A 15,093-nucleotide genomic window follows, 5' to 3' on the forward strand; every position below is an offset into this window, starting at 1 on the left:
AGAAACCATGTGGAAGAAGTGGTATAAGGGTCATTCGACTGAGGCTTTCTTGCATACCAGTAACTAGATAGTGATAGAAAGTTAGAAGGAACTACATCCCTGTGACAAGCAGAAGACGCCCACTGCACTTATAGACATGGCGTATCCGGAATATCTAGACGTGGATGGGTAGTACGACTGCTCAGTTTCCCTTGATGTCAGTGACTACCTGAGCTAGACGACTCCTAGAATTGGCCAAAATAGTCATTCCATGAGAATAGGCTTAGCCAATTGAATGATTCAATTCTGTGGGACCCAAGTCTCTAATCGGAAGAGATAATTAAGTGCAGGACCCCTGCCCATGAAAGATGTCGCGTGAACAAGATGGTCTGTCCTTGACGTGCAAATCTTCATGAAGTGGCTTGATTTCAAAGTGTTTCAATACTAGTTAAACGACTTATGGGATCAAAGTTGCGAATCGGAAGGATATGGTTTTTGAGGAACGACTTCGCCTACACCTCACACTAAAAAACACATCCAAGAGCCAGAGATTACTCCTGAAGTGGTCACGTGGGTCGTCTGATTCTGTAAGTAAGACACCCAACCAACGACCCTACGACTACAGGCCTAAGGTAGCCTGTAAGCCGAGACTTACACCTGCTATGAGTACGCGGACTTGCTTGCTTACTTACAGCAGCACTTCCGGCCATCAGTCTATGATTTAAGTTTTGCTGGGACAAGGTCGTGTGTCACAACTATAGCAGCTACATGGACTTCCTCTGCTTCCTACGAGAAGTACGATTCCGCATGATGGCTCTATAAGTAAAAAATCTCGCAATGTGCCCCGGAAAGGCCAAAGCTCAAGAAGCCACAAAGTCGAGTGTCACGACTATAGCAGCTATGCGGACCTCATCTGCTTCCTATGAAAAGCACGAGTCCAGCTAATGACTCTATAAGTCAAAAATCTTGCAACGTGCCCCGATAGGGCTAAAGCTCAAGAAGCCATTGATGTGAATTTAAACTAACCTAATAAATTGTTACAACCGCCCCCAAAATAATTGTATTATTTGTTATTTTAACGTAGACTGCCATGTGGCAGCCATCTAACCCTATTTCTTTTCTCTTTTTCTGTCCCCCTCCCTCCAAGACCTCTCTATTCTTCATCTCTCTCACTCTGTACTCTGTCTCTCTCAACTATCCCGTAGCTATCTCTCTCAGCTCTCCTGTACCTCTCTCCCTCTACCTCTCGCATCACTCTCTTCCTCTGGACACTAGGACCGTGTCACCAGTGAGGAGGCTTGCAACGAGCCCAGGACCCCTGCCCTGCGAGTTCGACGGCACGGAGCAAAGCTCCGGCGAACCTTTTCTCTTTTTCTGTTAGGTAAGTCACGAATCTCTCATTCTCGTTGTTGGCATGATGCTTGGTTGCGTTTTATGAGCTTGATCATTCCCTTTTTACGTAGGTTGTACCATGGAATCGAGTTGGGTTGAGCACACCTATTTTTCTGGCGAACCGTGAGCTTCGAGGGGATTTCCGGTCACCTCCGACCGTGTTACGATTATTTGAAGGTAGCAATCTCTTCCTCTCCTCTTGTTCTTCATGTTTGTACTTAGATCAGAACCTAGAGCCCTTGTTTTCAGGTGACCGAAGCCGTAGCAGCTCTGGCCTTCTTCTTTCTCGGCAAACCAGGCCTCTTAGGCCTTTTAGAACCACCTTTGGGCTTCAACCTTTTATTTTTAGTTATGTTGTTTTAAAACCCCAAAAGGCCACGGGCCTTATTTTGAAAGGCCTTGGGTCGGTTTTCATTAAAGGGCTTAAAGGCCTGCCCTTTTATGAGGCCTTAGGGTCGGCCTTTGTGTGTGTATGTAAGCAGTGGGTGTGCAGCCCGTGTGTGTGTGTGTTTAGGGTGCGTGTGTGTATATGCATGCCATGCATGCATATGCATGTTGTGCTTGCGCGCGTGTGTGTGTGTATGTGTGTGTGTGTGTGTGTATTTGGGCTTAAGCCCAAACCCCTTTTCTTTACCCTAAAGCCTTTTTGACCCTAAAACCTTAGAATTCTAAAACCTATTAGGGCTTAACCCATCCAACCCAATTTCCTTATTTTATTTAGTTCAAGCCCAATCTTTTAGAAAATCCTTTTTATTTATTTATTACCATTTTTGTGCTTAGGTAAAGTTGCTAGTGGAGAAATTCTTAATCCTTATCCGCACGACTCTTCTGCTAAGGAATATTTGTGAGTTGACCCCTTCTAAAATTACATGATTTTATAATTTAATTGCATAAATGATTAGCATGCCTACAAATTTATGATTCGATTTATGTTAAGCCTGTTTACTGAATTTATTGTTTTCGTCTCGTGTTTTTGGTGAGGAAATAAATGTTAGCCTATTTTGAGCTATATTTTAATATATCATATTTTCTATAAAAATCGTGATCTGGTAGACTATCTGATGGATGACAATAGGATGCCATAACATGTTTTAGAAACCCCTCTTTATAATTTAGATGATGGATGACTTTATACTATGAAGTGGTTATTTATGAGAGGCGTAACTATTTGTGCGTACCTAGAGGACATTATGCCGCCTGGGGCGAGAATTTGGTGTTGGTATTTAGGCCGGGAGAAATAATCCCTAGCTATAGGTTGAGGGACATGGAGCAAGCATTAGGCCGGGAGTTGGTAATCTCTGGCTACGGGCGCAGAGATCACAGAACAGGTATTGGGCCGGGAGTTATATAATTCAGTGATCTTTCTAGCAGCACACCGCGCTTACGAGACGATCTACGATGCGTTTACTATTTTGATTTCCGTGATGTTGTTCCGCGATATGGCTTTTTGAGATATTTTGGCATGCTAGGATTTTGATTAAATCCATCACTTATTATGCTAGTAGTTTTCATTATACAAACTGTAGGGGTTAGTACTTTGATAATTATTTTATTGTTATTGTATATATGAGCTTGGTCCACTCACCTTTGTTTTACGCCCCCATTCATGTCATAGAAACGAGGACTACGAGACGGCATGAGAGGCATTCCCTACCAGTAGCAATCTATCACTCACTTGTGTGATATCTTGTAATGATCTTTCCTTTTTGTAAATTTTCTTTTAGATTGTGTCTTGTGCACCTTAGACACTTCCTTAAACTTTGTTTATTACTCTTAAATTCTGATGTTTATTCATGAATATTTTCTCCTAATTATTACTCTTGTAATCAATTAATGGCTTTCGTCACCCTCGGGTGTCGACCAGAAATTGTTTATCCTGGTATTCGGAGAATATGAAGGTTGGGGCGTATCAGATTGGTATCAGAGCGTAACCTTGGCCGTGGTGTGTCGACGAGGTCAACGGGCCCCTTAAGGGAAGTGGATTGTAACATCCCACATCGCCTAGGGGAGTGATCCTCAAATGTATATTCCCATCCCTACCTAGAACGAGGGTTTTTGGGAGCTCACTAGCTTCGGGTTCCATCGGAACTTCGAAGTTAAGCGAGTAGCGCACGAAAGCACTCCCATGATGGGTGACCCACTGGGACGTTCTTATGTGAGTTCCTAAAAACAAAACCGTGAGGGTGTAGTTGGGGCCTAAAGCGGACAATATCGTGCTACAGTGGTGGAGCGGGCCCGGGAAGTGGTCCACCCCGAGCCGGGAGGTGGCAAATGGTATCAGAGCATGGTTAGGGTTTCTTTCCACCAATTTGGTAAATTTTAGTGTTTCTAAATCTTGTTATCTTTGTCAGAATCATGGCTATTCCTGGTGGGAATGTGCATCGGCAACCTCGTACTTCTATAATGGGAGGAATCCAACAGTTTACTAATGCTTTAATGAATGTTCTTCCTGGTCATAGACTGAATCAGACATACTTAGAAATTGCTAGAAGTCATGGAGTTGTTGAGTTGAGATCTATGGGGAATGGTGAAGAGGCTGAGCAATGGTTGGAGAAAATGGATGATATTTTACAGGCTATGAAGTGTCCTCTAAATGAGTGGGCAAGCACTGCAGGTTTCTTTATTCAGGGTGAAGCTAGGAGTTGGTGGAAATCAACGAAGGAATCTCATCCACCTGGTTCTTGGATGACTTGGGCTGCCTTCAGGAAACGTTTTATTGCCTATTTTCTAAGCCCTAGCTATAGACTAAGGAAGAGACAGAAGTACTTAGAGTTCCAATAGGGTGATCTTAGCATCACAGAATTTGACAGCACTTTCAGGCACCTGGCTAGACATCATGACGGGACTTATGATAATCTGCATGCACAGATGGATCAGGCGATAATTGCACTGAATCAGGAGTACCGTACACTAGTAGCTGCTCAGAGACCCAGAACTTATGAGAATATAATCAAGATAAGTCTGAGTATAGAACAGTCTAAGTGGGATACGGAAATACAGGATCAACCTCAGACTTGGAACCAACCCCAAAGACAGAATAGACAGCGGAATCAAAATTTTCGGTCGCGGAGTACCAGGGAATGAGTAGGCCCCTCCAGTTCTGTGGGTCCCAGACATTCTTTTTCCTTTAAACGATCAAGATGGGGCTTAGGGTCTTCCAATGAAGGCAACGAGTCAGAGAGACGATATTTCAGTCATTTCACTCCAGGATATTTAGTCTGTAATTAGTGTGGGTTACGTTATCGAGGGAGTTGTGGGATGACTGTTGTAGTTTGTCACAGGTGTGGAGGTACCGGGCATTTTGTTCGTGATTGTCTTTCAGCACCACCTGGTAATTGTACCTCTGGCTCAAACTACGGTGGATATCGGCCAGTGCAGAATGTTGGCGCTCGACAAAGCTATGATGGTAGTGGCAGTAGTAGTTAGAGCTATGGTAGCAGTACTATTCTGAACTATGGAGGTAGTAGAGGTCTGCAATTTGGTGGCAGAGGTAGCCAGAGTTTTAGAGGAAATGATAGTCGGAGTACTCAGTTTCCGACCAAGCAGCAGGCTGGAACATCTTTTGGTGGCAATAATCAGGGGAACAGAGCATGACGTAGTTCTCGAGGTCATGGCGGTCGAAACAATAACGCGAGGTACCCGGTTCATTGATGTATGAACGCCATGACTCAGCAGGAGGCTGAGCAGGATCCTCGAGTTATTACCGGTACGTTACCTGTTTGTAATACTTGGGCTAGAGTTTTAATTGATCCGGGTGCTATGCAGTCTTTTGTTTCTTCATCTTTTACTCGGGTTATGCCTTCTCAACCTCAGCCACTAGGTTTTGATATGCTGATTCAAATGCCAAGTGGTGAATTATTTTGTGCTCAATGGCAATATTTGAATTGTCCAGTTATTGTGGAAGGGGAAAACTTAGAGGTTGATCTAATTCCTTTTAAACTGGCTGAGTTTGATGTCATTTTGGGAATAGATTGCCTATCTAAGCACCGAGCGAATGTCGCATTTTGGGACTTCTAGCAGTGACAATTATGGGTGAGCAACATGTCCTCCCCAATAGTATTATTTTTGCCATTCAGGCAACAAGGTTGCTGAATAAGGGTTGTGTGGGGTTTTTAGCCCATGTAGTTGTGAAGGATGAATTTTCTTTGCGTCCAGAAGATGTGCCAGTTGTAAGGCATTTCATTGATTTGTTTCCTGATGATTTACCAGGATTGCCACCTACGAGGGAAATTGAGTTTACTATCAATTTACTCCAGGTACCAATCCCATTTCCTTGGCACTTTATCGAATAGCACCGGCGGAGTTGAGAGAATTAAAGATTCAAGTCCAGGAATTGGTAGACAAAGGTTACATTCAGCCAAGTACATTCCCGTGGGGAGCTCCTGTTCTTTTTGTGAGAAGGAAAGATGGATCGATAAGACTTTGTATTGATTATAGGCAACTGAATTAGGTGACAGTGAAGAATCGTTACCCTCTGCCTCGGATCGATGATTTGTTTGATCAATTGAAATGTGCTCAGGTATTTTCCAAAATTGATCTTCGATCGGGTTACCATTAATTGAGGATTCGCGAGGATGATGTCCTGAAGACTGCTTTCTGTACAAGGTATGGGCATTATGAATTTCGTGTCATGCTTTTTGGATTGACAAATGCACCTGCAACATTTATGGATTTGATGAACAGATTCTTTAGACCGTATCTGGATCGATTTGTGATTGTGTTCATTGATGACATTCTAATTTATTCTAGAAGTGTTAATGAGCACAAGAAGCATTTGAGACTAGTGCTGGAACGATTGAGGGATGACCAGCTTTATGCCAAGTTCAGTAAGTGCCAATTTTGGTTAACTCAGGTTGGTTTTCTCGGGCACATAGTTTCTGCTGAAGGAATTAGTGTGGATCCCCAAAAGGTGTCAGCAATATCTAACTGGGAACAACCGAAGAGTGTCACTGAAATCAGAAGTTTTCTAGGTTTGGTAGGGTATTATAGAAGATTTATTTAGAATTTTTCTACAATTTCTCTACCTCTTACTAAGTTGACTCGCAAAGGTGTTCAGTTCATGTGGGATGAAAATTGTGAGCAAAGTTTTCAGGTGCTTAAGCGACGCCTCACTCAGGCCCCTGTTCTCACTCTTCCAGATGACAGTGGTGAATTTGAGGTGTATACTGATGCTTCTCTATCAGGTTTTGGTTGTGTACTGATGCAGCATGGAAAAGTTATTGCCTAAGCTTCCAGACAACTCAAAATCCATGAAAGAAATTATTCCACTCATGATTTGGAGTTTGGACCAGTGATTTTCGCTTTGAAGATTTGGAGGCACTACCTTTATGGAAAGAAATGTCGTATTTTTACGGATCATAAGAGTCTTAAGTATGTGTTCACTAAGAATGAGCTGAATTTGAGACAGAGAAGGTGGATGGAGCTTATCAGTGATTATGATTGTTCAATCGAGTACCACCCTGGGCATGCTAATGTAGTGGCTGATGTTCTTAGTCGGAAACATCACGAGTAACTTGCATCACTTCAAATTGTACATGTTCCGTTACTATTTTCTCTTCAGGAAATGGGTGTCAATTTGGAACCAGGTGAGCACGTAGCTTGGCTAGCACATTTCCAGGTTAGACCTATTTTTGTTGACATGGTCATAGAAGCTCAAGAACTTAATCCAGAATGCGACGAATTAAAGGTACAAATGTTGAAGGGGAAGAATGATAAATTCATCATCCGTAAGGACAGAGCATTATTGAAAGGGAACCATTTGTTCGTGCCTAAAGATAATGAAGCGGTTAAGAAGGAAATTCTTGATGAGCCTCATACTTCAGCTTATGCTATGCATCTAGGGAGTACTAAATTGTATCACACCATTTATCTTTTCTATTACTAGGAAGGGATGAAACAAGATGTAGCAGAGTATGTGAGCAGATGTTTAATCTGTCAGCAGGTTAAAGCAGACAGACAGAGACATGGGGGATTGATGCAGAATCTTCCGATACCAGTTTGGAAGTGGAAGGATACCATTATGGACTTTGTGTATGGGCTACCTAGAACACCGTCAAGGTATGATGGTATATGGGTAATTGTTGATCGGCTTACCAAGACTGCTCATTTCTTACCAGTTTGACAGACCCACTCGCTGGAGAAATTGGCGAAATTATTTGTTGATCATATTGTTCGTCTACATGGTGTACCCGTCTCCATTGTGTCAGACAGAGATCCTAGATTTACTTCAAGGTTTTGGAAAGCTTTTAATGCCGCTATGGGTACTCAATTACTGTTCAGCACTGCTTATCATCCACAAACTGATGGTCAATCCGAGCGGACAATTCAGACTTTAGAGGACATGTTGAGAGTGTCGGTGTTACAATGGAAAGGTAGTTGGGATAACTATTTACCGTTGGTGGAGTTTTCTTATAATAATAGTTATCACTCGAGTATTAGGACGGCGCTTTTTGAAGCACTTTATGGGAAGGTGTGTAAGACGCCATTATGTTGGTCAGAGGCAGGAGAAAGGCCGTTGGTGGGACCAGAGATTGTGGATACCACCAACACTAATATCCGTTTGATTAAGGCGAATTTGAAAACAGCACTAGACCGACAGAAAAGCATTGCAGACAAACACTCCAAGGATCGTGAGTATACAGTGGGTGACTTTGTGTTCTGGAAATTATCTCCATGGAAGGAAGGGCGTTGTTCGTTTTGGTAAGTGAGGAAAGCTGAGTCCTTGATATGTTGGTCCCTACCAGATTATTGAGAGAATTGGTGCAGTTGCTTATAGGTTGGAGCTACCATCGGAGTTAACTCATATCCATAACGTTTTCCATGTTTCCATGCTTCAGAAATATGTACCGGATCCCTCTCATATCATCCAGATAGAACCATTGGAAGTAAATCCGGATGCTAGCTATGTAGAAGAACCAGTGGCTATCCTTGACATGCATGATAAGGTATTGCGCAACAAAGTTATTCATTTGGTAAAGGTATTGTGGAGGAACCATGCAGTCGAAGAAGCTACTTGGGAGATAGAGAAATCAATGCAGAACCAATATCCTTTTCTTTTCGTGTAATTTTGCAATTTTGAGGACGAAATTATTTTAAGGGGGGTATATTGTTACAACCACCCCCAAATAATTGTTTTATTTGCTATTTTACCCTAGACTGCCAAGTGGCAGCCATCTAACCCTCTTTCTTTTCTCTCTTTTTGTCCCCCCTCCCCCGAGACCTCTCTCTGTACTCTGTCTCTCTCAACTCACCCGTAGCTCTCTTTCTCACCTCTCTCGTACCTCTCTCCCTCTACTTCTATCATCACTCTCTTCCTCTGGACACTAGGACCATGTCACCAGCGAGGAAGCTCGCAACTAGCCCAGGACCCTTGCCCTGCAAGTTCGACGGCACGAAGAAAAGCTCTGGCGAACCTTTTCTCTTTTTCTATTAGGTAAGTCATGAATCTCTCTTTCTTGTTGTTGGCATGACGCTTGGTTGCATTTTATGACCTTGATCCTTCCCTTTTTACGTAGGTTGTACCTTGGAATCGAGTTGGGTTGAGCACACCCATTTTTCCGACAAACCGTGAGCTTCGAGGGGATTTCCTGTCACCTTCAACCGTGTTACGATTATTTGAAGGTAGCAATCTCTTCCTTTCCTCTTGTTCTTCATGTTCGTACTTAGATCGGAACCTAGAGCCCTTGTTTTCAGGTGACGGGAGCTGTAGCAGCTCCGACCTACTTCTTCCTCGGCAAACCAGGCCTCTTAGGCCGTTTAGAACCACCATCGGGCTTCAGCCTTTTTGGCCCAGCCCAGTACCTTAGCCCGCTTGATTTTTATTTTTAGTTATGTTGTTTTAAAACCCCAAAATGCCACGGGCCTTATTCTGAAAGGCCTTGGGCTGATTTTCATTAAAGGGCTTAAAACCCTGCCCTTTTGTGAGGCCTTAAGGCTGGCCTTTGTGTGAGTGTGTGTGTATGTGAGCTGTGGGTATGCAGCCCATGTGTGGGCGTGTGTGTGTGTGTGTGTGTGTGTGTGTGTTTAGGGTGTGTGTGTGTACGTTTAGTGCGTGTGTGTATATGCATGCCATGCATGCATGTGTATGCCATGCTTGTGTGTGTGTGTGTGTGTGTGTGTGTGTGTGTGTTTGTAGTGTGTGTTTGTAGTGTGTGTGTGTGTGTTTGGGCTTAAGCCCAAACCCCCTTTCTTTACCCTAAAGCCTTTTTAACCCTAAAACCTTAGAATTCTAAAACCTATTAGGGCCTAACCCATCCAACCCAATTTCCTTATTTTATTTAGTTCAAGCCCAATCTTTTAGAAAATCCTTTTTATTTATTTATTACCATTTTTGTGCTTAGGTAAAGTTGCTAGTGGAGAAATTCTTAATCCTTATCCGCACGACTCTTCTGCTAAGGAATATTTGTGAGTGGACTCCTTATAAAATTACATGATTTTATAATTTAATTGCTTAAATGATTAGCATGCCTACGAATTTATGATTCGATTTATGTTAAGTTTGTTTACTGAATTTATTATTTTCGTCTCGTGTTTTTGGTGAGGAAATAAATGTTAGCCTATTTTGAGCTATATTTTAATATATCGTATTTTCTATAAAAACCATGATTTGGTAGACTACCTGATGGATGACGATAGGATGCTAGAACATGTTTTAGAAACCCTTCTTTATAGTATAGACGATGGACGATTTTATACTATGAAGTGGTTATTTATGAGAGGCGTAACTATTTGTGCGTACCTAGAGGACACTATGCTGCTTGAGGTGAGGATCTGGTGTTGGCATTTAGGTCGAGAGAAATAACCCCTAGCTACAGGCTGAGGGACATGGAGCAAGCATTGGGTCGGGAGTTGGTAATCTCTGGCTACAGGCACAGAGACCACGGAGCAGGTATTGGGTCGGGAGTTATATTATTCATTGATCTTTCTAGTAGCACGCCGCGCTTACGAGACGATCTAGGATGCGTTTACTGTTTTGATTTCCGCGATATAGCTTTTTGAGATATTTTGGCATGCTAGGATTTTCACTAAATCCATCACTTATTATGTTAGTAGTTTTCATTATATAAACTGTGGGGGTTAGTACTTTGATAACTGTTTTATTATTATTGTATATATGAACTTGGTCCACTCACCTTTGTTTTGCGCCCCCATTCAGGTCATAGAAACGAGGACTACGAGACGGCATACGAGGCATTCCCTTACTAGTAGCAATCTATCACTCACTTGTGTGATATCTTGTAATGATCTTTCCTTTTTGTAAATTTTGTTTTAGATTGTGTCTTGTGCACCCTAGACACTTCCTTAAACTTTGTTTATTACTCTTAAATTCTTATGTTTATTCATGAATATTTTCTCCTAATTATTACTCTTGTAATCAATTAATGGCTTTCGTCACCCTCGGATGTCGGCCAACATGTGTCTATCCTGGTATTCGGGGAATATTAGGGTCGGGAAGTGTTATAAATAGATTAATTTAGACCAAATTTACTCGCAAGTGCACGAATCAGTTGTAGTGGAAATATGTAAATACGAGATCAAATCCACCGGAGTTGATTTAACAATTTAATCCTATAACTATTATTTAACGAATTGAAATGAAGGAAAACTACTGAAAATGGCTTGAAAACTTGGAGTTTTAATGATAAGGACAAAATAAAGGGTACAATGAATAGTACCAGGATTGACTTTTGTAGTGTTAAAGTGAACAGTACCGGAAACTTTTTGTTAAAGTTCCCTTGAAATAAAGATTGGATTTGTATCGAAGAATAATTAAAATGAACAATGCTTAAACAAAAATATGATTGAGAACAAATGTAAGAAAACACTAAGGTTTTCATTCCACCACTAATTGTCATACCCTAATGTCCAATTGTCAACCCATGAATTATCAAATTAATGAAAACAACTTCCGTACATATGTCCACGGTCAAGTACACATGCCAATAATTTCCCAAAGAGATGTGAATTTTACTGTGGTCAGGCTTAAACTTAACTATTCCTACAGTCTCTATATCGATGGTCCGGTATACACAAACATGTAGAAATCCAATTAAGCAAAGTGAGAAACAAATTAACCAATGATCAACTTGGCCACGTCAAACAAATAGCTAATTTTCTAAGAGCCACACAAACCAATATTCGTCTAAGGTCGGATCAAAATATAAGTTCATGATTCTCATTCACAAAGTATCAATAGAATCCAATTCATGGTCAGAAATAAATAAATATGCAAATAATTTCAATTTCAAAATCCTAGGCTATGTTCAAGCACAAAGAACCCAATATCAAAATTGCAATTCCACCAGTGAATGAAAACTAATCATCAATCTGAAATTCAAAAATTGAACAATTAAATAACTAGAGTAATCATAATTAGGGCTTCCTCTTAGCCTTAGTTAAGAGTTTAGAACCCCATGAACAAAGAATTCATAGTAATTCTAAGAAGAAAATTTTGCATAAAATAAAACTGGAAAGGATCGAATTGCTGGTGCTCGTCGCTGCCTTATTTCACCCCTGCAGAAGAAGAAATTCGAGTCCTCATTTGTTCCACCACTCTCCCTCCTCTTTATCCGTGCCTCTAGTCCAAGTTTTCTAAAAAAAATAGGAGTTTAAGTCAAGTTGAGATTCCTTTCTCAAAATATCTCCACATCCCCACTTAAAAGCCACGGACTGGAATTTGGTTTTTGGGCATGTGAATTTGATTCATCCTTCTCAAATAAGTCGAAAAGCCCTCCCTTGAAAGTATTGGCTTTTGGTCCACATAAGTAATCAAAAATCACCCCGCCTATTGGCCTTCACCCTAAGAATAAAATAACATTTAATTAAATGGATGAAGCCAATGAAATTAGGAAGACTAAAACATATATGATGTATTAAGACCATGTTAAATTCCAGTTTTATCAATAAGCCTCATAATTCTTATAAATTACAAAACTAAAGTAATTTACTCCAAATAATCAGTATCAGGCACTAATAAATATAAGGGTAAGGTACAAAAAACTACCTCAACTATTAGTGTCACGACATTTTCATATCTTATCTTTTTAAAATGACAATGTCATACCTCATCTTACGAATTTGTGTCAATGTCGTACCTCCATCAGTTTTTCTGTTAAGTGCCAACATGGCTAGATACGGGGGCCACTCACTAATCCAATTGGATTAAAATATAATATTTTAATAATTAAAAATAAAAAAAATTAAATATTTTTTTATTAAATCTCTCTCCCCTATCTCTCTCGCTTATATCTCTTATCTGCATCCCCAAAACCCTTTCCCACCCGTCCTTCCCAACCTTTTTCCACCACCCTCTCTCTTTATCGCCTTTCTCTCTTCTCTCTCTCTAGACACCTATCTGCATCCCCAAAACCTTCCCACCCTTCCCACCCTTCCCACCCGTCCCCCCCAACCTTCCTCCCCCTCACCCTTTCTTCCCACCCCTCCCATCTTCTATGCGCAACCTCTCTCTTCAAAAGCTCTCCCCTCTAGAGCCCATTGACCTCTCTGTCTCCCACCTGCTTTGCCATCAACCACAACCTCTTCCACGCTGCATTGGGCCACGAGAAATGCCTCTGGATCTCTACTGCGTTGAGCCTGAAGATTTGATGGGTTGGATCTCCGCTGTGTCGAGTCGGTCAAGGCGCATAAGGACACCGTGAATACGTTGGCAGTGTCGAATGATGGGACAATGTACACTAGGTAAAGGGTGAGGGGGAGGAAGGTTGGGGGGATGACGGGTGGGAAGGGTTTGAGGGATGCATGTGGGTGTCTAGAGAGAGAGAAGAGAGAAAGGGTGGTGGAGGAAGGTTAGGGGGACGGGTGGGAAGGGGTCGGGGGGGGGGGGGGAGGGGGAGGGTGGGAAGGGGTTTTGGGGATGCAGAGAAGAGAGAGAGGCGAGATAGATGGGGGAGAGAGAGATTTAATAAAAAAAAATTAATTTTTTAATTTTTAATTATTATTTTAATCCAGTTGGATTAGTGAGTGGCCCCCGTATCTAGCCACGTCAGTACTTAACAGAAAAATTAATAGAAAAACTGACGGAGGTACGACATTGACACAAATTCGTAAGATGAGGTATGACATTGTCAAAAATATGAGGTATGAAAGTGTAGTCACACCAATAGTTCAGGTAGTTTTTTGTACTTTACCCTAAATATAAATATAAGGGTAATAAATGTAATAAATGTAATAATTATGTGTCTATCAAATATCCCCAAACTTATATTTGCTAATCCTCGAGCAAAACAAAAAGACACAATTAAAAACTGATCTTTCTAAACAACTCAGGGAGTCTACACACATGCATACCAAGAATAATAGAGTATAACAACATATAAGGCTCAAACCATAGTCACAAAATAACACATTCTAGAGACATAACATGCTTGTGTAAAAATAGCCAAAAGTTGATACAACACAAATGCAAGTGAGCTCAACATGCTTAACCCAACTTCAACCCTTAAACTCACAAAAAAAAAAAAAAAACGCTCAAATAGCACTCAAAGTGTTTAAGGTTAAGTGTACACACTCAAAAGATCATTACACGATGCTTTACCATAAGCTTGCAGATCGATCTAATCTCCACAAATAAAAAATTACTCTCCTTGGATCAAGTAGGTCTTTATCGAAGGTTGTAACAGAGGCTTATGATGAATGGCTAAACAAATGAAAGGATTAGGAATACAAAAATTTTGAGAAACTATTAGAGTATTTCTAATTACCATAAGCACAAAACACAAATCACTTTAAAAAATAGCATCAACAAGCGTAGCATCTTCAGTCTACTTTTCCTTTTTTTATATCAAATATTCTCTCATGCACAATACAAATTCTGTAAATCACCAGAGCAAAGACAGCAGCACATGTTCTCTCATACCCCAGATTCATATGAAAATAAGCACTTGACATCACCAACAAATTCGAGCTGCTTTCATTACCCTTATGCATGTACATGACACAATCTCACATCTTCTTCATTGGTTCTTCTTATTCTTCTTCTTTCTTTTTTCTTTTTTTTCAATGTCACCACTTCCAGCTTTCAACTCTTTTTAAATAACATTAAAGCGCATACTTCTAGCCTTGATAACCAACCACCTTCATCCATACATCCCTTTTATGCAAACAAATTAAGCTCCAATGAAACAATCACTCTATCATTTTCTCAGAATAGTTAAGGGTAGGATATATAAATAGGGGTTAAGAATGGTAGGGAGTTTGGCTCACAAAGAAAAAGCTCCATTGAAGGCTCAAATGGGCTAACTAGGAGTAATGTATAGGACACTGGCATATATGGCAATGATGGTAAAGTCTCCAAGTTGAAGCAATACATGACACAAAGTCTCAAAAAGGTCTCAAAGCAAGTTCTGGAGATGCATAACATATAAGATTGCACTCATGAAAAGAATAAAAGTGTATGAAAGATACACGCACTATATTTAGGCACAAAAGCTCACATGGGTGCGGGTTTCATTCAAATTAAGCATGCTCAACTTAATCACATTTACGTAATATCAACCAAAGGCTATTGTTCATCAAACCCACCATGGCAGAATAATGTTATAAAGTGAACAAAGCTAAAACCCCATATGTTACCACACTTTTCTCATTCAAGTTATACAAGTTATCAACTCAATTTCATCATGGGAATTTAGAAAGTGACTCAAAGGAAAAGAGAAAGAAACATATAAAGAAATATTTTTTTGGGTTTATTTATTTATTTTTAAT

General features: G+C 40.7%; 1 protein-coding gene across 1 annotated transcript; it reads left to right on the top strand.

Moving 5' to 3' along the window:
• The first annotated feature begins 5,034 nt into the window (after positions 1-5,034).
• Positions 5,035-5,388, top strand: LOC126584393 (uncharacterized). Its single transcript, XM_050248795.1, has one exon. The coding sequence runs from the start codon at positions 5,035-5,037 to the stop codon at positions 5,386-5,388; it is 354 nt and encodes a 117-aa protein (XP_050104752.1).
• The last annotated feature ends 9,705 nt before the right edge of the window (positions 5,389-15,093 follow it).

Source organism: Malus sylvestris, chromosome 10 (assembly GCF_916048215.2).
Source record: "Malus sylvestris chromosome 10, drMalSylv7.2, whole genome shotgun sequence".
Classification (NCBI taxonomy): domain Eukaryota; kingdom Viridiplantae; phylum Streptophyta; class Magnoliopsida; order Rosales; family Rosaceae; genus Malus; species Malus sylvestris.